Raw genomic sequence first — 22,641 nt, 5'->3', positions numbered from 1 at the left:
AAAGATTCATGGTTCAAATACTGGTTCAAGCAAAGGCACAAAGCTAGAGTGAACGGTGGTTGTCAGAAATGCGTGAGGAAAAGGCCGCCCCTAGAATATTTCAGAACCCCATAAGCTTACTAGGCGCAAATTCTAGAACGCTACAACATACCCTAGGCGAAGGCGGAAACCAACTGGAAGGGTTGTTGAATTAAATTACAAGCTAAAAACAGCAGGCAATTCATTCCAAAGTAACCACAAGGTGACTTTAAGAAAGCAGAGCAGGAATGAGAATCAAAGCGAAAAGGAGCTCGTGCTGAAGAACTTAAACTGGACGAAAGCCGAATAGAAAAGGCAAGGCTCCGCTAAGCTGAATGACGACATGGTACGAACATGCCAAGAATGCCGGTTAATACTACTTGATAAAAGCGTAAAAAAGGTGAGTGCGCAAGTCGCAGCGGCTGCCCTAGGTGACGGCGTTTCCTAAGAAAGACTGTAGGAGCACGGTAGCCGCGTCCCCGCTCTGCTGCAGCATCTGCTGCCTTGCTGACCATGGCGCCCACCAATGTCCTCAGCGACGTTATACCTGCTGCCTTGAACCCTGCGACCCAGCCACGGTGAGCAATTATGACGACAGCGATCAGTCTTTCTTGTTGCTGCCGCATTCCCAGTGGTGACCAACAAGGAGCCCTCTAGGGCTCCTTGTTGAGAGCGGCGAACCCGTGAGTGTGAGCCGCTCCGGGCACCATGAAGGCGTGAGCCTACTCCGGGCCCCATGAGAATTGCGTATTCTTCTTTAGAGGATCTGTCAAAGGCCGAGCAAAGTCTGTGAAGGTTCCCACGAAAAAGCGAAAATAAGAACACAGGCCAACGAAGCAGCGCACGTAAGAGGCAGAACGTGGCACAGGCGAACTGCATACAGCGCCGATTTTTCCCGGATCTGGTCGGGCACCGGATGCGTCACCGAGGTGTCCTAACACGCTGATCTGACGGCGCCCGAATTGACGCTTCTTGAAGTTCAGTTGAAAGCCGGCTTTTCGGAAGACAGCAAGAATTGCAGCGAGTCGGGTAACGTGGCTGGCAAACGTGGGAGAAGAGACAATAACGTCGTCAAGGTAACAAAGACAGCTGATCCATTTGTAGCCCCGCAGATAGCCCCGCAGAAAAGAGTCCATCATACGTTCAAATGTCGCAAGAGCATTGCAAAGGAAAAGGGGCGTGATTTTGAACTGATATGAGCCATCCCGCGTGATGAAGGCCGTCTTCTCGCAGTCCATTTCATCAACTGAAAGCTGCCAGTAGCCGCATCAAAATCGATGGACGAGAAGTATTTAGATCCGCGCAAGCACTCTAAGGCGTCATCGATGCGTTGTAGTGGGTAGACGTCTTTTCGTGTGATCTTGTTTAAGTGGCAATAATATACGCCAAAATGCCAGGCACCATCTTTCTTTTTCAGAAGGACGATAGGCAAAGCCCAAGGGCTGGCTGATGGCTCGATGACCCCTTTGCGGACCATTTTGTCCACTTCTAATTGGATGACTTGACGTTCAGCATGCGATACACGATAGGGACGCCAACGAATAGGACTCGTATCTACAGTGTTTATATGGTGGTGAACAACTGGCCGGAGTCACTTGAGGGCACAGGCTTAAATTAAGAAGCGGTAGAACGACGTCGTTATTAGTAACCGTGACAAACGTATGAGGAAATGCTACGTTCCGGTTCGAAAGCATGTCAGTTATCGGGTGCAGCACAAATTCACCGTCAGGAGCCTGTGGTTGGCCGGTCAAAGTGACGTAATTGCCTCGGGTGACAGACGCACATCTTAAAGCAAGCACAGGCACGGTCAGGCGGTACGCGAAGCTCCGGCGAGTTGAGGCAATTCTAACTGAAGAACACCGGTCGGGCAGTCGATGAGAGCAGAATGAGTGGATAAAAAGTCCCATCCAAGGATAACGTCATGAGGGCAGTTGTCGATCACAGCAAAGAGAACAGAAGTAGGGCGGCTGGCTATAATTAAACGCACAGTACACATGCCAAGAACAAACAGCATGTCGCTATTGGCCACACGAAGCACTCGGGCAGCTGCTGGGGTCAGCAGAGCATTGCGCTCTAGCGTTGGAAGAAGTTGACAGCAAACTTCGCAAATTAGACCCTGAGGCCGGTCCCTGCTACTTTTGGCGCCTTTTCTGAAAATAAATCTACGCACTCTCACTGTGCTACTAGAATGCGCAGACGATAACCGGCAGCACACTTTATGCACGCACATCATAATCCATCGACCTATGGCTAGCCTATCAGTAGTTTAGGTTAGGAAACAATGATGTCAGCCGTGCCTTGAGCTAGCGCGGCAGCAGCAGCGAGCGAAGTGACTTTCATGCGGTCTATCGCTTCAACGCAAAAGCGGCAAGAACACAGTGTTCACAAATGTGTGAGCCGTCTGCAGATCACCTTCAAGATACGACGGGCTGGACCACGCGAGAACAACTTTATTGACTCATAAACCTTAGTGGTGCCGTTCAGAGTACGCACTTGTTGACCAAGCGAAAGCCGCGCTGTCTCCCTTGCGCCCGGTCGCGAAATGCGCAGTTGCTGCCGGACCGCCACGCTGCCCCCTCCCTCCCTCCCATCTCCCCACAGCTGCTCGCGCTACGGAAGACAGTGCGTTTGCTCTCCGCTTTCATCCTTTACGCGCGCCCGATATAGCTGCGATCGTCGGCTTCCCTCGCGTGGTTTGACTCCCACATACAGGATACGGCACGCGGTGACAGTGTCATCACCCTTGGAGTTAATGCGGACAATTACGGCAACGGCGACGACAAAAATGCGCTGGGAGTGTCTATATAATTGCTATCCCAATAACGTATGTTGTAGCTCACGCGCACTGGCCAACAGTATATACATGTATATGCGTGCTTCTAGCGCATTGACAGGGCCCGCTACGCGCGATCGACCATTAGCCATTTTATGTGCGCCCAGACGTAGTTTTCTGTCGAGTCTTGTTCACTCTTACACCGCGTCCGTCAGCGTTCTGTTCACTGCCACTCTATGGCGCATTGATGTACGCGGTAAGCAGGGTTCGCGCCTTTATTACTAACAACAGCTGCTTCTCGATCATCCTTGCGTGCCACGAGTGCATCGCCAGATGTCAAAAACGGGAACACTGCACATCTGCCATTGACCTGCAAGTCGTTTATCGTACGTTCTGAAGCACAGCGGTTTCAGTACGTGATGGCACGTTAGCACTGTATCCACCGAAGACAGCAAGAATATTACCAGATCGTCCTCTGACAGTAGCGCGGTACGTGGTGTACAGCGCTTTATAGGCGCTCGTTTCACGCTTCTTGCTTCTTCGAATGTCACCTGGCCAGAACAACAGCCGGCAAAGCATGGTCTAGCTAACACGGCGGCACAAGACACGGGGACTAATCGCCTGTACCACGGTATGAGATGTATATGGAGAAGCACACGCATGAGTCTAAGCCATCGTAACGAAACCGCCATTGTGCCCCGCAAGATGTCCGATACAACAAAAAGTACCACGTGACCTCCTCCACGCTACTCTTCTTGTGCGGAGACTTGGTAGGGCCTCTCCTCAGTTCCGTCCTCCGGGAGTATCGCGCACCCTTGGTTGTTGAGCTGTGACGACGCGGTGGGAAAGCAACGTGAATGACTCGCCATTTCGGCAGCAGGAACTTTCCCGTTGTTAAAAAGCTCCGAATGCTCCGGTGTGAACGTGGCAAGAAAGCGAGTGCACTCAGAGTTACAGGGAGCAAAATCGGCAGATTAGTTATTTTTAAATAATACTATGAGGCGGGGGGCAGCAGTGCAACGACGTCTTGACTGATTACTCTTAGTTATGATTACAAGTTGTTGCACAGCAAAATGGTGAATGTTAGGTATCGCATGTATTCCTATATTGTGACTATGTGTTGGCCCTACTAGTTACTGTCCATTGAAGCTTATTTTCTTCATTAGTTCATGCATACTGGGTGCGTGAACAAATAAAAGTGAAGCCGGTTTTCAAGTCTGTCGGTCTGTGTTATTCAAAGACGCCCTAAACCTTCACGTTCTTAATAGATGTGGCTGCCGTCATTAAAAGCCTAGTTATGTACCCCTTAGGATACAAGGTCTGCATATGTTTCAAAGCACACTTGCACGTAAGGTGAAATAGGCTGCAACATCAAAAAAGCTAAATAACTGTTCGCGTAGCAGCTGAAATGGTGAACCGTAGATTAATTTAAACATTTGCCCGAAGCAGCTTTTGATCACGATACCGCTTCCACTTCGCGGTTTGACGTGATACTTCTTTCTGTGTTATTTTGTTGACAAAAGTTGTCTCCACCCTCCGAGAAACTAATGGCAACCAGTGTGATAGGCCGACATTTTCTGAACATGTTGGCTTCTATGAAAGTTTCCGTACCAGTTTACAGATACCTTGATTTATATACATTGAGCAGCACGCTCCAAAAACAGAGTGCCGTTTCCAAACGTCAGGATGATGCGCATGAACACTTGTGAAATTTCAGGAGGAGTCATATGAACGTCCCACATAAGAGTAAACAAATTATGAAATCTAAATTGTTGGCACTCACACTAATGAATACAGGATTTTTTTTCTCTCAGTGTCGGATATCTCGTGCAAGGCATTGTGATGACTACAGAAATTATTGGATTAGAAGAGGTTCAAAAAACACTCGCCTCTGTGCTTACACCTCAGCTTCATTCTGGCCTGGCTTAGTTTGGCTGTGACTTAACAAATCGAGCGCTCGATTGCTCCTCGCTCGAATAGTCATTTTGCCATTGGCTTCGTTGCGTGATAACTTTGTCTGCACTTTGGCAGCACTCACTTGTGTGACGTAAGCACGAAGGTCGCCAGCGAGCGTTTCTTGATCTCCGCGATGGCACGGAAGATCTTGTTTCTGGACACGACGTCCACCCCCGCGTACGGCTCGTCCAGAAACACGAACGGCTGCAGTCCCAGCAGAGCGGCTCCGATAGACAACTTTCGGCGGTTGCCTCCGCTGGGGAATGGAGAAAAACATTTACTTAAATTATGGGGCTTTACGTGCCAAAACCACTTTCTGATTATAAGGCACGACGTAGCGGTGTACTTCGGAAATATGGACCAACTCTGGTTCTTGAACATGCACCTAAAGATAAGTACACGGGTGTTTTCGCATTTCGCCTCCATCGAAATTGCGGCCGCCGTGGCAGGGGTTCGATCCCGCGACCACGTGCATTAGCAGCCCAACACCATAGCCACCAAGCAACCACAACGGGTTGGGAATGGAGAGAAATCTCATCGTTACATTGGGAATGTTGCCGATTGCAAGACGACCATTAAGTAGAGCGGCACCAACCACTATGCATTACTGAAAAAAGTGTAGAGGCGGAGGTGATGTTGCGGGCCCTTTTAAGGGGCACCGGGTTCACTCGCGAATGTACAGAGGGGGCGATGTGCTCACCTACCTCAGAAGCAGCGTGCGTGTTCCTAACCAAGCTGGGTATCGATAAAATGTTTATTGCTTATTCTGAGCTAACCAGCGAATTTCCCTCCTTCTGCTTAGCAATTTCAAGTCAGTCAATAAGGATGCCTTGACCTTAGACAGATTACAGATTTCTTTTGTCAACTTCCGCGGCGGAAATTATTATTCTGACAATGTCAATGTGTTTATATCCGCTTGAAACGATTTACAGTACTGCGGTATTGTACTTTGCTCATTAGGCACATATTCATGTGCTCTTTCTGCCTCTATACTACCGCCATTGTTGAGGTGCACCATGTACGCTAGCCTTGTGGCTAAGTGCGGGGTCCGCGCCCGAAATAACAGGTGAACCACTGCGCCGTCTTTATGGCTCTTCAACTGCATCTTTGTAACTTAAAAGGGTGATGGTTTCCATTTTATCTTGTGTAGTACAACGCGAATCAAGGACGAGGGACGCAAGAAAGCGCTTGTCCTCGCTTTTCTTGCGTCCCTTGTCCCTGATTCGCGCTGTACCACAAAATTTAAGTTGTCTCCTCGTATCGCGATGCCGCCCCTATTTGTCAGTGTTATGGCAGAACCACCATGACTTTCCAAACTTTCTGTGATGTTTCTAATTTACAGGCCCCCCAATCAGCCCAAAGTTCATTTGAAGGCGGCATCGCATCCATAACGTTTTCTAAAGAAGCCTTTATGGCTAATAACAAACAGGGCACAGAAAGTGAAGACGAACAAAGGCGTACACACAAACACAAGCGCTGTGTGCGCCTTCCTTGTCTTCGTTTTCAGTGCTTTGTTTATTACTAGTCGCGAAACGACAGAAGCTTGCCCGGTTTTCTAATCCGTTCGCTTAAGCTTTATTTTTACACGCAAGCGTAACTAGCCAGCTCTTCAAATCGACGGTGTTTGTCTGAGGCCACGAAGGAACGGAACGATGAAGGCGCCGGGAATTCAAGAAACTCGCGCGCCTGGATATTACAAAGGAGCGCGCTCAGCGCGCGGTAATGTACCGCCACCCAGAGGTACGTGCAGGTAACGTTCGGCGAAGTACAGATGGAGAAACGAGGCCACGAGGAAGGTAGGCGATGCGCGCTGGGTAGCCTTCCTATGGCCACGTTGCAAGTGCTAGGTGGCGCCCTGTCTTTACGACCCCTAGCGCCATCTGACGAATAGTTGCGCGAATGCGGTAGGATTACTCACGGCGTCAGCAGCTCGCGCTGCGTGCTTGGCGCCCTGTCAAACGGTAGCGATGGCGCGAAACAGCGTGCCGATATTAATTTTAACCGGGTTTCGGGAATTACAAGATCTTGACAGCTTTTTTCGTAAAAAGAATTTAGAGAAAGGAAGTCGTCTATGTGAAGTGCGGCACGTCTACGACGTGAAGAAAGTGTTGAACTCGCACTGATCGGAAGTGACTGCTAGGTGTATTGCGCAAACGAAAAATAACGAACCAGCGAGATGCGTGAAGCTCAGCGTAAGTTACTTCGGTATCTACGGTGTGGAGGCATAAAATTATAGGTGCCATTGGTTCTTGAAGATCGGCGACAGCAGACAAATCCTAGCGGTGAGCTGCGATTGCCGTGCTGGCACCGCAGGGAAGTGCAAGGACGCCGCGGTACTTTCCCTGTACATACAGCACGGCAAATGCGAATACAAAACACCTCATCGAAGACTGTGGGGTGTACGAACGACTCGTAAGACCTACCCGAGGTATTCTAACGTTGCTCTCCCCAAACACAAATAAAGGTGAGAAAATTACCAGTTGTATAGGCTACGCTGGAAAAATATTTTCGCCCAAGTTACTCAAAGTGCGATAGCTGTATGTTGCAATTTTTCACTGCGTGCAAAGGAGGTTCCAATAAACCACGTCGTCAAAAATTTTGGTGATCTCAACGGCCCCTTAGTTCATATGCTGGGCGAAGAAGGGTGTACGCCAGCTCAGCCAGATGTAACCCCTCCTCAAATCTCTCAGCAAGCCCTAGCGCTGTTTGAATGGGAGACGACTGGGAAAGAGTTCCACAGCTTTACTGCGGTACAGTGTGGAAACAAGCTACTTAGTTTGCTGCATATCCTGGTACGCACTGCAGGTGTCCCGCTGCTGCCATCGTTGCTGTAAAAGCAAAGAATTCAGCGTTAACGCGCTTGGCATAACGCCGGAACATAAAACGGCTTATGCCGTCGGACGAGCGCTATTCAGTGTTGACGCCGTTCTGCTTCATACGGTCGGCTTGGAAACCTGTAAAACTTTGTTCCTCGTGAGTTGGTGTACGTGCTGTTGCAGCCCACTACGCAACAGCTCGGGTTGCACTTCGACATCACTCAGAAAAGGCAACAGCTACGTGCGAAACAGTGCACAGACAGGCTTTCCGAACGCAAGCGCGCCGGTCGTATCCTGCCGGTTCCGCGCCCGCCGCCGCGAGGGGCGCCCTAGTAGGCGCGGGAACTACGTTCGCAACCTGCCTATGGCAGCTCTACTGGTTTTCTTTGCGATACATACGTGGTGGGTTTCTCTCGTGGTACCGTCGTCCTCACACGCCGTACACTGTGCGTTCGAGTGAAAGCGTGCGGTGGTGAGGCGAAGGTGGCGGCTCAATCTCGCGTGCGCACGGGGAGGAACCGCGCCGTATTCCGTCGCGAGCATTGCGCCGTGACACCGGGTTGCAGGGACGGAGCGGGGTCGTATTACTTCGGCCGCGCATGATACCGGGCGCTTTATGTTGAAAACGATATGCTTTGGAGGCACGTGTCTATGGCCCGTAGCTTTGCGTGTGCTGTGTTCTCACCGATGAGTTTGCGTTGAAGCGATATAAGCACGAAGGTCACTTCGCTCGCTGCTGCTGCCCCGATTCCTTAGCGCCAGCGTTTCGACAGCCGGTGTCCGCGGTGAATGTTTAGGCTAGGTTCACACGTGGAAAACGGCAAGCGGGCGGAAAAGCCAAAGCGGCCGGAAAATCTCCGCGCATGTACAAGATGTTCACATTTGTTTCGCCACTGCAGCGGAAACCACTGCCGCTTTCGCCCACATCCGTCTAGTTTGCGTACGTTTGTCCGCGTGGTGGCGCTGTTCCTTACACTATATTAAAGCCCCTTGATAATTTGAAAGTAACGAAAGTAGCACCCATACGCTTGCGCGTCACCCGCGTTCGCGAAATGAAACATCACTTCTGGCGATAAGGCAGAACGCAACCGCTGTCTCGCACGTGATTTTTAATATAGAAAATATTTTCTACTCTTTCGCGAATTTTGATATCCGATCGTTCATAATAATAGGACGCAACCAATTGTCAATGTCAGTGCGAATATTCCAAACTTTTGAAGAAATCAAATGTGCTCTACTTGTCAATAGTCACAGTTCTAAATAACAATGTTTTTCGAGTAGTTTTCGATTTCAAAATGCCAACTTCCTGAAACAAAAGGGAATATTGGCTCAGAAATCCGATACAATTTATTCACGTGGGCACGCTATCTGCTTAAAAAGCGCCAAGTTATGTCTTTCGCGATTTGCGAAAATTGTCGTCTACGCGAACAAACTGCTCATTTAATCCTAATGTTCCACCCGCGTATTAACAGTAACACACTAATATAGCGAATACTAGGACTGGAGTATCGTTCTAGATTTATTGGAAGAACCTTCTTCTACTATCACAAAACAGTCAGACCAGTATTCGATTCTATTCGTCTCGGCACCATTCGAATCACATTCAATTCCTTTTTTGAAAATTAGTACTCGCACACGCCTGATTGTAACAATGCTAGCTACATAAATTCAATCGGCGCCCGCCAACCTGTACACGCCGCACTCCTTCGAGGCGTGCTCGTCGAGGTCAACGACCGATATGACGCTGTCCACCATGGGCTTCAATTCGCATTCAGGGATGCCTCGTAGTCGGCCGAGCAGGTACAGGTACTCGTACGCGTTCAGCCTGTCCAGCAGGCCTCCGAGCTGGAAGCAGTAGCTGACCTGCGACTGCCACTGCGTGGAAAGGGGACAGGGGATATGAAATTTATTTCCTCCTCAGCGCCAAGCAAATTAGAGGGGAGAATACATAAAAAAAAAGAATGCAAATAATATTAAACAGACCAAAATACGTCCCAAACTAGTTCTAATCTGACATTGATGTGTACGCGTCCCCAAGACTGCGAAGTTGTGCAGACAGCTCGTACGTGACGTCACGATTACAATTTACCACACGGTGCTGTTCCTGCAGCATGGCGGCTGGAATGCCGTCAGTTCATCATATTCACTCCCAAAGGTAACCTAGTAGAGCTAATATGTCAAGATTATGACGTAAGGCATTGTCTTGTGTTACAAGACGTGATATAGCGTTAGAGATGCAAGAGTAATTCAAGTAGAAAATGTTAGGATTACGCAAGTTCTCGCAAGGCATATAGAATGTTACAGCTGACAGTAGCGCTTATTCACATCTGCAAATTACAGTAACAAATAGCTAGAGTGTTGAGGCGGCGTAATAAGTGCGATGCGGTTTCTATTATCGGACATTTCGCTATAAATAACGCAGTCGCCATCATTAGCAAAAAATAGGACGCAGACAAAGACAAGCAACACAGCACATGACTGCGCTCGTGTTATAGCAAGGCTCTCTACACCACCCCGTCCCTAATGCTAACATAAACACAAATTAGAAAACTCAAATCTGCCCTCAACACCCTTCACAAGGCCGGCCTAGGTCTACCAATATGCAGCTCAAATCAGCGCCTTCAACACACGGACGGGCCCCTTTCACACTCACCGAACTAATAGAACAACACCGAGACAGACAAGTAGCGCGCTTGTCTTCTAAGAAACAAGGATGCAGCATCCTGATACCAGTAGGGATAGCCCTCGTCCGTCCAGCTGACACAAGTTGGTCGAAGCCATTAGCCACAACGCAACATTGCATTTTCCAAACATACCGACCAATATGGCGCCACACCTACATGACTGGTTGACGTCAAGCACAAACAAAACTTTATCACAGAGACCGGAAATGTATAACCATATAGACGGACACCACATGCTCTAAAATGGGGTCGTACGCGTATGCAATATATAAACCCTGGCAGACAGCATCCATCGCCCAAACAGCTGGGCCTCTTCCAACACTCCCAACTCCATTCCGGTACTGCGAGAGGGAAGAAAGGGTACTTGCACGTCTCCAGGTTGCATGTCTATTGTGTTAAAAAAACATTAAAATGAAAAATGATTTCTTCTGCATCACTAAATTACCGTTCTACAATACCAAAAACACCACTCTTACAACGATAAGACGTTTGGTAAGCCAGAAAAAGCGCAAGGACGAAATACGGGTGGCGACGCCTATTTAAGTTCCCGCACCTGGAGGCTGTGACATCTTGGATTTCGATGGCATCTTCTAGGGCCTACTAATTATATATAGTGGTACAGATTGACTACATTGTATTCTAAAGGAACCAAATGATAAACATGGAAAGTTTCGGGAACCTTTATTGAGCCAACGCACCCGAAATGCGAAAACATACTTTGGAATCTCTGACATCACGCTGATGTAGCGGCGCTGGGGTTTTGGCGCGAAATTCAAATACTGCTAGTTGGACCTTCATTTTCTCTACTAATAATCAAACTATATGTTTGGAATGACTGCCTGTAGGGTTCTCAAGCAATGCTTCATTGCTTGAGAACCCTACAAAGTCTACAAAGTCCTGAGTCCTGAGAACCTACAAAGTCCCTTTAAAGTCTATGCATGCTTTTTACGTGCTTTCTGAGCCTCAGAAAATGAAATTTACCTAGACACGTCTATCTTATAGTTATTTTTGAGTAGCTGAAGAAAGAACTTCAGGGGAGCATGTATTCCTCTCGGAGATCGCGTTTACATTCCAACGGCATTCGAAGATTAGTCGCAGAGTCTGCGCATTTATATTTATTTTGGATTAACCTGATGGCCTTGTTTTGTATTACCTTTAATTTTTTATATCAGTCATAGAATGAGGAAACCAGACTGTATTTGCGTATTCGCGAATTAGCCTTACGAGTGTTTTTTAGGGTAGTAGTAGGCTAGTAGGTGGACTGATGTGTTGGAGAGCGCAAGGCTTCTGTTGAGGAAGGATAATTCGCGTAGTGCTCCTGCGGTGATATTTGAAATATGTTTATCCCACCCGGGAACTGAAGGCTATATAAGCCCTAGATATTTATCTTATTCAATTTTAGTTAGTGATGTGCGAATAATGTCATATCTAAAGTTTTAACGGTCTTGTTTTCCTTGTTACGCCGCGGTCGCAAAGGTTTTTATGTTTTCATTTTATTTCATTTAGTTTGTGGAAGTTCTCAAGAACAGCTATACGCTTTACCATTGGTACACTTGTATTACACGAAGAACATAAAACAAAAAACAGAACAGAAAATCTCAAACAACAGTACTACACCGCGCCACAAGAAAAAGTTGAATTAGTCAACGACAGAAATCTTACAATAAGGAAATAGTAGAGCTAATAATATTGTCACCCGGCTATGACAACTAAACAGTTTAGCACCGACAGATCCTCGGAGAGCCCGCGCGTGGTCCTAGGAGAGCCCGCGCGCAACCACGAACTTCGTCGTTCTCGCCTAAAGGGTCCCGTTTCAACACGTGCAAACCTATTTCGCGTCATTGCTCCCCTCTCAAAAGCGACCGGCCCGGTCGCTTCAAGGGCAGCGGGCGCGCACTATGGGCAAGAGTGCCAACATGAAAAGACAAAAAAAACAGAGGAATGTACACAATGTTGAAGTGGTTTGTGAGGGTTGCTTAGCCCTGGCGTGCGTAGTACGGCTTCATCCGTACTACGTGGACGACTTCAGCACGGGGACGGCGTCGGTTCGAGCCAGGATCAGAGGATTGAGGCACCACCTCGTAGTTCACATCACTGAGGTGGCGTACAACTTCGTAGGGGCCGAAGTAGCGGCGCAACAATTTCTCTGAGAGCCCGCGGTGTCGGATACGTGTCCACACCCACACGCGGTCGCCTGGTCGGGTCCGGTTGTAACGGTAGGCGTCGGTATTCTGCTGGGTGCGGATGCGATTCCGAGCAAGCTGGCGAGCTTCCTCGGCTTTCTCGACGAAATCTTCAGTGTTGTCATTCCTTGTGGTTCCGTGGTCTACCGGGAGCATGGCGTCTAAAGGAGTTGTAACGCGACGTCCGTAAACAAGCTAGAATGGTGTAAACTCGGTGGTCTCCTGCACAGCGGTATTGTAAGCAAACGTGACGTGTGGCAAAATTTCATCCCATGTTTTGTGTTCCACATCAATGTACATGGAGAGCATGTCGGCTAATGTTCTGTTTAGGCGCTCTGTTAAGCCGTTAGTTTGGGGATGATAGGCTGTGGTCTTTCGGTGGTCGGTGTGCGTCAGTGTGACGACTTGTTGCAATAACTCCGCTGTAAACGCCGCACCGCGGTCAGTAATGAGTACAGCGGGTGCACCGTGGCGACGCACGATGTTGTGGACGAAGAAGCTGGCGACTACAGCAGCAGTTCCCCGCGGCACAGCTTTCGTCTCCGCATAGCGAGTCAAATAGTCAGTTGCCACGATTATCCACTTATTTTGCAAGGAGGACGTGGGGAACGGCCCAAGAAGGTCCATTCCCACTTGCTGGAACGGCGCCGGAGGCGGATCCAAAGGCTGAATGAGGCCGGCAGGCTTGACGGGTGGAACTTTACGCCTCTGACAGTCACGGCATGTTCGCACATAGCGCTGAACAGACGTAAATAGGTGTGGCCAATAGTATTTTTGCCGTATGCGCGCTAATGTCCTCGCGAAGCCTAAGTGGCCGGCACAGGGATCGTCCTGACACGCCTGTAAAACTTCCTCGCGCAGTGCCGCCGGAACGACGAGAAGGAACGTTTGCTGGCTGTTCTCGAAATTTTACAGGCAGGACATCGTTTCGCAGGCAGTACGACGTCAATCCTCGTGAAAGTGGACGTGGGACAACAACGTCAGCTCCCTCGAGATATCGGATGACTGGAAGCAGCTCAGAGTCTGCACGTTCATAGTCAGCCATGCGCACCACGTCGACGACACCAAGAAACGGAAAATCTAGCTCCAAGTCGGAGGATGTCAAAGGAATAGGAGAACGTGACAAGCAGTCAGCGTCGCTATGCTTATGACCGGATCTGTAGACAACAATTATGTCGTATTCCTGGAGGCGGAGGCTCCAACGAGCGAGGCGACCTGACGGGTCTCGTAGATTGGCAAGCCAGCAGAGCGAGTGGTGATCACTGATCGCTCGAAATGGCCGGCCGTATAAGTAGGGTCGGAACTTGCTTATAGCCCACACGACTGCTAAGCATTCTTTTTCGGTCGTTGAATAATTAGCTTCTGCTTTTGTGAGACTACGACTGGCATACGCAAATACACGTTCTGCGCCATCTTGCCATTGAACCAGAATGGCCCCGAGTCCTACGTTGCTGGCGTCGGTGTGTATTTCAGTTGCCGCGGTGTCATCAAAATGCGCCAGCACTGGAGCGGATTGAAGGCGTTTACGCAATTCGGTGAAGGCCTGCTCTTGTTCTTTCGTCCACGCAAAGGGCACATCTTGTCGCGTCAGTCTGGTGAGCGGTTCAGCAATCCTTGAGAAGCCTTCAACGAAACGACGGTAGTAAGTGCAGAGGCCCAGGAACCGCTGAACAGACTTTTTGTCTTTAGGACGAGGAAACTCGGCAATAGCAGCGAGTTGTTCTGGGTCTGGTCGTACTCCTTGGGAGCTGACCACGTGGCCTAGAAACTTGAGTTCCTGGAAGCCAAAGTAACATTTTTCAGGCATGATGGTGAGGTTGGCCTTGCGTATTGCGGTAAGAACACTTCGTAGCCGGGTGAGATGTTCATCGAACGTGCTGGAAAACACAACAACGTCGTCTAGGTACACTAGACACGTCTGCCACTTTAGACCAACGAGTACAGTGTCCATCGTTCGTTGGAACGTAGCAGGAGCGGAACAGAGACCGAAAGGCAGCACTTTAAATTCGTACAGCCCATCGGGAGTCACGAAGGCGGTTTTTTCACGGTCACGCTCGTCCACTTCGATTTGCCAGTAGCCTGACTTTAGGTCTAACGAAGTAAAGAACTGAGCATGACGCAGACGGTCCAAAGCGTCATCGATCCGCGGCCGGGGATAAACGTCGCGTTTGGTGACTCGGTTAAGCCATCTGTAGTCAACGCAGAAGCGGAGTGTGTTGTCTTTCTTTGAGAGCGCAGCTCTTTGGCGTCCGTTCCTGGGTTTCGCGTCGTCGTCGGCGTTGTCGTCGGCGTTGTCGGCGTTGTCGTCGGCCTCGTAACCAGCTCGCCGACGAATCTGCTGCTCCGCCGCCGCGCATGCGCGCTGTCGGCTCTCCGGGCGAGGGAGGATGATGGAAGGGAGGAGGAGAGACTGTGGAGGAGGGCTGGCTACACAAATGGCTCTTTGGCGCCCGTTCCTGGGTTTCGCGTCGTCGTCGGCCTCGTAACCAGCTCGCCGACGAATCTGCTCCGCCGCCGCGCATGCGCGCTGTCGGCTCTCCGGGCGAGGGAGGATGATGGAAGGGAGGAGGAGAGACTGTGGAGGAGGGCTGGCTACACAAATGGCTCTTTGGCGTCCGTTCCTGGGTTTCGCGTCGGCGTTGTCGTCGGCCTCGTAACCAGCTCCGCCCCCCTTTCATCCCCCCCAGCGCTAGCAGCGACCGACTGATACCGCTTTCGTGAGTCCGCTACCGCACTCACGAAAGACGTCGTGCACTTCCTGCAACTCGCATCAACCGTCCATCGATCCACACCGATGTTAGTAGTGGGGGACTTTAATGTTGACATAAAGACAAACAGCAATTTCCTAACACTTATGCGGGAGAACATCCCGTTCCTCTCGCTCGTAACGCGTCCCACGGCTGTGGCAACCTCGCGAGGCACTTGTATAGATCTCGTCTTTGAGAATCAAGCATTGGTGTACCAAGTCGAACATATATCAGTCTATTTCTCCGACCACAAAGCTTCCTTCATGACTGTCAAGAACTGTTAGTGCAGTCTTTGTTAAAGGAATACGTGTGAAAAATAAAAAAAAATTCTGTGATAGCGCATACATGTGTTGCTCGATTTCTTTGCCTCAATCTATCGAAAAGGTGAAACAGCTTATTTGCTGCGCTCAAATTTCGCATTAGGAAGTAACGTAATCGTCGGTAATTTTTTTACTAGTACGACAGGCGATGCCCATGGACTTGTCGACGGCTGGATGACGTCATCCTTTAGCATTCCTTGAACTTGACGCTTAATCGCCTCCCGCTCCATAGGTGACAAGCGATACGGATGCTGACGAACAGGCCGCGCCGACTCGTCTGTAACTATCCGGTGTTGCGTAACGGAAGTGCGCTGGACTTTGGATTCCGTGGAAAAACAGCCGGAGAATTCTATCAGTAGGCCCAGCAGCTGATCCTTCTGGACATCTGCTAAGTCAGCATTAATGTGGACGCGAGTATTCAGGCTGGCGTGAGTTGTTGCGTCCGGTAAAGTCACTTGTAACGTGCCGATATCGGAGAAGTCAGCAATGTGGTTCAGGAATGCCACAGCTGTACCTTGAGGGACGTGCTGATACTCATGGCTGAAGTTTGTCAACAACACTTGCGAGCACTTATGCTGTATTCGAACAAGGCCCCGGGCTATGCATATGTGTTTTTCAAGCAGCAGCGGGATATTTGCCTCGGCAATACCCTCATAGCCGTCGAATGCGTCGCAGGTGACGAGGGTCAATACGCTGCTCCTTGGCGGCACCGTGATGTTCTCGTCAACAATCCTCAAGCCGTTGACATACGTGTAGTCAGTGCTGCTCCCTGCTAAGGGCTGCGCCGTCGAAAACGTTACCCGCGACTTTTGTAAGTTGATCACAGCTCCATTAGCCTGCAGAAAGTCCATTCCCAGAATTAGGTCCCTCGAGCAGCTTGGGAGGATAACAAAATCTCCGAGGTACGTAAACTCACGAACGCTCACTCGCGCTGTGCATCTCCCTACCGGGGTTAGCAGATGGCCTCCTGCAGTTCGAATCTGCGACCCTGTCCACTCGGTAGAAACTTTCTTCAGCTTGCAGGCAAGGTCCATGCTCATAACTGAGGTGTCCGCTCCAGTGTCGATTAACGCCGTTATTTCTTCGTCGTCTATGGTGACGGGAATGTTCGACGTTACAACCTCTCGCAAGGTGTTCGACTCCGTCTGTACGTCTGCGTCGTTCTGTTTTCGTCGTTGTCGTCATAGTGGAGGATATTTCGTACGGTAGTCGTCAGCGGCCTCACCTCCGGAGGTCACTGAACTCAGTTTTCCCGACCCGCCGGGCTAGGCGAGCGGCGTCTCAGAGCGCCGCGAGTAAAAGCTTGGCTTGGTGATGGTGACCCGTAACGAGCAGGAGACGATGAACGGGGCTCCGGCCATCGCTGATCTTCATTGCGACGATTTGTGACGAAACTCTCTATTTCCGGCGGCCGCTCACCAGGTCGTGGATGAGGTGCGTTCGGCGAGAATCCACGAAGCCCCAGATGACGATAAGGACACATTCTGTAGATGTGCCCGGCTTCGCCACAATGAAAACAAAGGAATTTGTAGTCCGTGGTGTGCCAGACGTCGCTCTTCCTAGTCCTTGCTTCGGCGATGTGCGGTGGGCTGCGAGGCGGCCTGAAGCTTACGTCCATTTGTTGAGTGGGGTGTACCATGCTGCACGCACTTGAGGGTCGCGGACGGTGTACTGCTTCAGCGTAACTCATTTCGGCGTACGGTACCTGCTGTGGTGCCTCGTACTGTCCAGGAACATGGACGGCCTGTCGGACCTCGGCGCGCACCATTTCCGCAATGGAAAGTTGTCCCACAGGGGCAGTGGTCGTCTGCATCTTCTGCAGTTCCTCCTTGACGACAGCCCTGATCAGTTCTCGCAAGGCGCCAACGTCGTTACCGAGGGTAACGGCAGAGAGCTCCCTTGAAATCACAGTGTCGCGGTTGTTTTGCCTGGCCCGCTGTTGAAGGGCCTTTTCCATAGTACTGGCTTCGTCATGGAACTCTGCAAGTGTGGTCGGCGGATTTCGAATGAGGCCAGCAAAGATTTCCTCTTTGACGCCGCGCATGAGATGGCGCACCTTCTTTGTTTCAGTCATCAAAGGGTCCGCACGTCTGAGAAGCCGATTCATGTCTTATATGTACGCAGTCACTCGCTCATTCGGGCCTTGAATTCTTGCCTCCAACGCTAACTCCGCTCTCTCCTTCCTGTCCGCCCTGGCGAAGGCATTGAGGAACTGCCTACGAAATTCTTCCCATGACGTCAGTGTCGCCTCGTGGTTCTCAAACCATGTTTTCGCGGAATCCTCAAGAGCGAAGTACACGTAACGTAGCTTACGCTCGTGGTTCCAGTCGTTGAGGTTGGCAGCCTGGTCAAAATGGTCAAGCCAGTCATCGGCGTCCTCTGAAGCACTCCCGTGGAACAGATTCGGCGTCCGGATGTGATTGACGACAACGTGCGATGCTGCAGGAGTGGCAGAAGGTGGTTGGGTCGTCATTCTAGTTCATTCAGGTAGCAGACCGTGCTGTGGCTGGAGTCCCTGGAGGCGTCGGCTGGCACGTACGTGCACAGGGGTAAGCTCGGTTGAACTACTCGCCGGGCTTAGGTCTGGGGTATGCTCCGGAGATCTTAACATCGACCGTACCCCGCACGTCCACGAGAAATGTCACCCAGCTATGACAACTAAACAGTTTAGCACCGACAGATTGAGAAAAAACGTCTGCTTTTAGTGACGGCTGGTCCTCGGAGAGCCTGCGCGCAACCACGAACTTCGTCGTTCTCGCCTTAAGGGTCCCGTTTCAACACGTGCAAACCTATTTCTCATCAATATCAAGATCATGACGCAAGGCATTGTCTTGTGTTACAAGACGTGATATATCGTTAGAGACGCAAGAGTAATTCACGTAGAAAATGTTAGGATTACGCAAGTTCTCGCAAGGCATATAGATGTTACAGCTGACAGTAGCGTTTATTCACATCTGCAAATTACAGTAACAAATAGCTAGAGTGTTGAGGCGCCGTATTATGTGCGATGCCGTCGCTATTATCAGACATTTCGATATAAATAGCGCAGTCGCCGGAGAACAGTGTTGCCACCAATTTTCGCTCTGATGTCATTAATATAGTTCAGGAAGAGTAACGGCCCAATAACGGAGCCTTGGGGAACTCAGGAAGCAACTGCAACCATGTTAGCATTTTTTCGCAGATTACAAATTGTGAAAGATTGGATAGAAGTTATTTTATACAAGCTGAAAGGGGCCCTTTTGCAACAACGCTTTCGACTTCACCAATGAATTTGCCATAGAAAATCAAATGCGCCAGATAGAGCAAAATGATATCAGTCTGGCCACGGTGACTGATTGAAACGCGTCATCGGGGACTAGTTCTGCCAGATGGGTTGCTTTTGATAAACCACTGTGAAAGCAATGTTGGTTGGCAGGCAAGAAGCCAATGTCCATTAGAAAAACCATTATCTGGTTAAAGATGACGTGATCTAGAACGTTACAGGATGTACTAGTTTAGGAAACGTGTAAAAATTCGAAAGTTCGGTGATGTCCCCCTATTTATGAACCGGCATTATTCTTGCAATTTTCAAATTGCTTGGTATCTCTGCATTTGCAATTAGCGAAAAAATATGCAAATGCATCTACTGTACTATTCCACATACTTCTTCAGAATTCCTTCAGAAGTAGAAGATTAAGTATTCAGGCGTCTCTAATGTCTAATTCGGCAATGTTTACACCCTGTCTGGTTCGAATATGGGGCATAATGTTAATGTCTAGAGTAAATATTGATAGAAAAAGATTATATGCATTGACCTTTGCAATTTCTTCCACTGGGAGGTGGTGACACGCTTTTCCATCGTTGGCGCGGAAGTGACTCCAGAACCTTCCGGGATTATTAGTAGGAAGGCTAAAGTAACTCTACATTAAAGCCTCCATCAAACACTCTTTATCGATGTAGAGAAAGCCGTTTGAAGTGAAAATGGGTTCTTTGAAAAATACTTCGCCACGTAAAAGTACTTCAATGCGCTCAGCAGCCGCGGAGTTATCGGCAATCATACAAGGCCTCTTCTCTGCTCCCGTTCCTTCTTCAATGCCTTGCACTGCGAAAACTACGCCGTAGTGGAACGGGCCTACAACGCTTCGCCTTCTTCATGTCATGAACTTCCTTTTCGATATTAACGTAAACGCCCCGGCTTCCGATTTTGGTGCCTACGAATCGCTAAACACTAGCCAAATGCGGTTGTTCTCAGATAGCCGTAGTGCGATCACCCAGTGGACTCTTGGCGGCACCCCGCGTCGGCCGTCGTATATAGGCTACGTAGCCAACCAGAGCTACTATTAGCAGCCGTGGATTGTATTCCGCTTTATTACGAAATAAAGCGTGCCGAAAACAATCAGAAGGCAGGCTTCTGTTGACAAGACGGCGTTTGAGAGAAAGGTGATTACGCGATCCGCTTGCGAGCTCCACGAAACGCGTACTGTAGCAAAACTGGGCTTAGGTGCTCGCAGCAGCGTATGCTACCGGAGACTATGTCATTTCACCAAGAACGACGGGTGGATCGGTGCCCCTTTAAAGTAATATTATTCTGCCCGTGTGGCTTCGAGCTTGAATTCTACGATGGCATTGGGCAGTTTCGTCACTCTGGATTCATCACTTCTTTTAAATTAGACGCTTCGACAAAATCTTTTACGGTGGCACTTTGCCGGAATCACATCTCGGGTGATCCAGAGATTACTTTACAGCGCAGCTCTTAGGGGCTTGTTCCTGTCTTGAGCAACTGCGTCCCTCGGCGTACCTTGATGTCCCTCGTTGTAACCGAGTCTGAGCACAGCGAAGGATGAAACAGTGAAGGCGGAGCGCTGTGCGGATGAAAGATGGCTATAGGGAAGAAAGCGCGAGGACGAAATCGGAGGAGGACGGCATGGCGAAAGCATGAGAAAACAAGCGTAGTGCTGCGCAAGGCGTGTTGTACGGCTACACTCACTACGAGATGGAGCCAGAGCAAAGGGTGTCGTCCGTTCACCGATGGCGCCACCGATAAGGCATGCGGCGAGCGCGTCCAACGATATCATATATAGAAACGAAGCGTTGCATGAGCAGAAGCCTGTCTGCGGCGGCGGCGGCTTTAAACCGCGACCACGTGTCATCAACGTGCTGCCTCTTGCGGTTTCCCGATTAGCGAACCAGTGGCGCCGCACATTGCTGCGTTCGCAACGTGCCACATGAGACAGATTCCCCACGCCAGCCAATGCATCACGGGATGGAAACATGTATAGAACTGCACTCAAATTGGCGTCTGCTTGGTTTTAGTAGGCGCGTAGTTCGTGAGGCAGCAGAGCACGGTAGGTTTTACCATACGCCAAAGGGAATTTACTTCGGCAGAGACATAGGAACCCATAAGGAAAAGGAAATAGGAAAATGAGCAGTAATACCATCATCTGGTAGCACGCATACTGGTACGTCATGGTCAGGTATGCAATGAAAGACACCAGTTCGTACATGATTATTTAGAAATGATAGCTGGCTAGTATTAGGTCAAGAATGCTTTCAGTTGTTGACTGCGAGCGGCTTGGACGTGGCAGGACCTGATAAAGATTGAAAAGTTAACATGAGATCCAAAAGTGGATCCGAGGCTGTTGCCGAGAAGTACATACCATTCCAATTATCCTCGCGAAAATTCAGATCACCCATAACGCGACGAGTAAAGTTCGCACGTGGCGTTGCGTGTAGTCGTGAGTGGCGCTTATACAGTATGCCAATTTGCAAAATACCACCTCAACGCCTGTTATCACAGGGAGAGTGGCAAATGCATTACATTTTTTTACTAATGACGCCACTCCACTACTACGTGTAGGAGGATCCTTCCGAAAGACGGAGTAATTTGTTGCGGCGAACTCATGATCAAAAATTATGGACGTGAGCCCCGTTTCTGTCGAAATCAGTTACTTATTCGAAATCAGTTACGAAGTTTTCAAGTGCTTCGGTTTTATTGTCCAAGCTCTAGCATTTATGCATGACAACCATGTTGTAACGACGGCAGTGTGATGAGGACGGCATGAGCGCATCGGGATCACGACCAATGTATGACGCGACGATGATGGGGTGACAACCATATAACGACAACCGCATGGCGAAGCTTATACTACGACGATGTTAGGGCTACAATTGCATGATGACGACCATACGGCAACGGATGCATGGCAGAAACTGTCGCTACAGACACTGGTGACGCTGGTATTGACAATGGTGGCATTATCGCGATTCTAGGACAAGAGCATGTGAGTGCGATAAAATCACGCGCTAAGAGACGCACTAAAACTCCCTATTACAAGCACCCGCTCACCTTACGAACGTTTCCGCTGAGCTTGGCCACCACGGTGCAAGCGTCCCCGTACGAGACGCTGATCAGCGCGGCCAGCATCTGAAACGTCGTGGTCTTACCGGCGCCGTTCACGCCGAGCAGGCCGAAGCACTCGGAGGGCCGCAGCCATGTACATGCCCCGGACGGCGTGGAATTGGTAGTACCGCTTGTGCAGACTCCACGCGAGGAGCGAGTGGCCTCCGAGCCCTTCTTGCTGCCGTGCAGCGTTGACGCGCTTCTTCTCCTCCTCCACGTCTTCCTCGGCGGGAAATTCGCTAGGAGAGAAGGCGTCTCCAGAACCCCGGTAGCCGGATGTCCAGAAAATCACGATCACGAGGAGTAGCAGGCCTTCGACTAGCACGATCAACAGCTCGTAGCCTAGTCCCTCGTAGCTAAATTCCAGCAGACTGCCGTGGCAATTTATTGCAAATCCAGGCACTGTAAAAGAGCAAAGTTCAAAGGCCAACTGCAACGAAGTTGCACATTCTGTAACATTTGTTTTATAACTTGGTCGTGTATGCCCATGAACGACACTTAGCGGATCCGCAGGGCTGGAGTTGTTTTCGGCAACCTTTAAACAATACCTACGCGTATGACGCGTGTATTTGGCGGTTGTCGTTAGGCCGCGAATCTCAACACTACGCCTCCAAGGTTTTTCAGCACGCTCCTTCTGGCTCTTGTCCCCACACGCCTGAGGCCACGTCACGCAAAAAGACCAATGGAAGCACGCCCTTATCCGAACGTCTCTACGGCGAGCGGGTTCATCGTGACACCTCGCGAAAGGTACGCTGTCTACGCTAC

At 49.8% G+C, this 22,641-nt stretch overlaps 2 protein-coding genes across 7 annotated transcripts in view; both read right to left on the bottom strand.

The window, feature by feature from the left end:
- Window positions 1-4,825: 4,825 nt before the first annotated feature.
- On the bottom strand, window positions 4,826-21,900 carry LOC139050177 (phospholipid-transporting ATPase ABCA3-like). Its single transcript, XM_070526383.1, has 3 exons — window positions 21,823-21,900; window positions 9,251-9,438; window positions 4,826-5,003 (listed from the first exon to the last, which is right to left on the bottom strand). The coding sequence occupies exons 1-3, from the start codon at window positions 21,898-21,900 to the stop codon at window positions 4,826-4,828; spliced, it is 444 nt and encodes a 147-aa protein (XP_070382484.1).
- LOC139049594 (phospholipid-transporting ATPase ABCA3-like) overlaps window positions 9,302-22,641 on the bottom strand; it is a 259,493-nt gene continuing 246,153 nt past the window's right edge. For all 6 annotated transcript variants that reach the window (XM_070525163.1, XM_070525161.1, XM_070525159.1 and 3 more), the window contains 2 exons: window positions 21,823-22,278; window positions 9,302-9,438 (listed from right to left, as the gene is read on the bottom strand). In XM_070525163.1, the coding sequence (XP_070381264.1) occupies window positions 21,917-22,278 (362 nt within the window). In that variant the 3' untranslated portion in view covers window positions 9,302-9,438; window positions 21,823-21,916. The remainder of the gene's footprint in view (window positions 9,439-21,822; window positions 22,279-22,641) is intronic.

Source organism: Dermacentor albipictus, chromosome 9 (genome assembly GCF_038994185.2).
Source record: "Dermacentor albipictus isolate Rhodes 1998 colony chromosome 9, USDA_Dalb.pri_finalv2, whole genome shotgun sequence".
NCBI classification, from domain to species: Eukaryota; Metazoa; Arthropoda; class Arachnida; order Ixodida; family Ixodidae; genus Dermacentor; species Dermacentor albipictus.
Note: the sequence above shows the minus strand (reverse complement) of the source record. Positions and strands in the feature narration are given on the sequence as shown.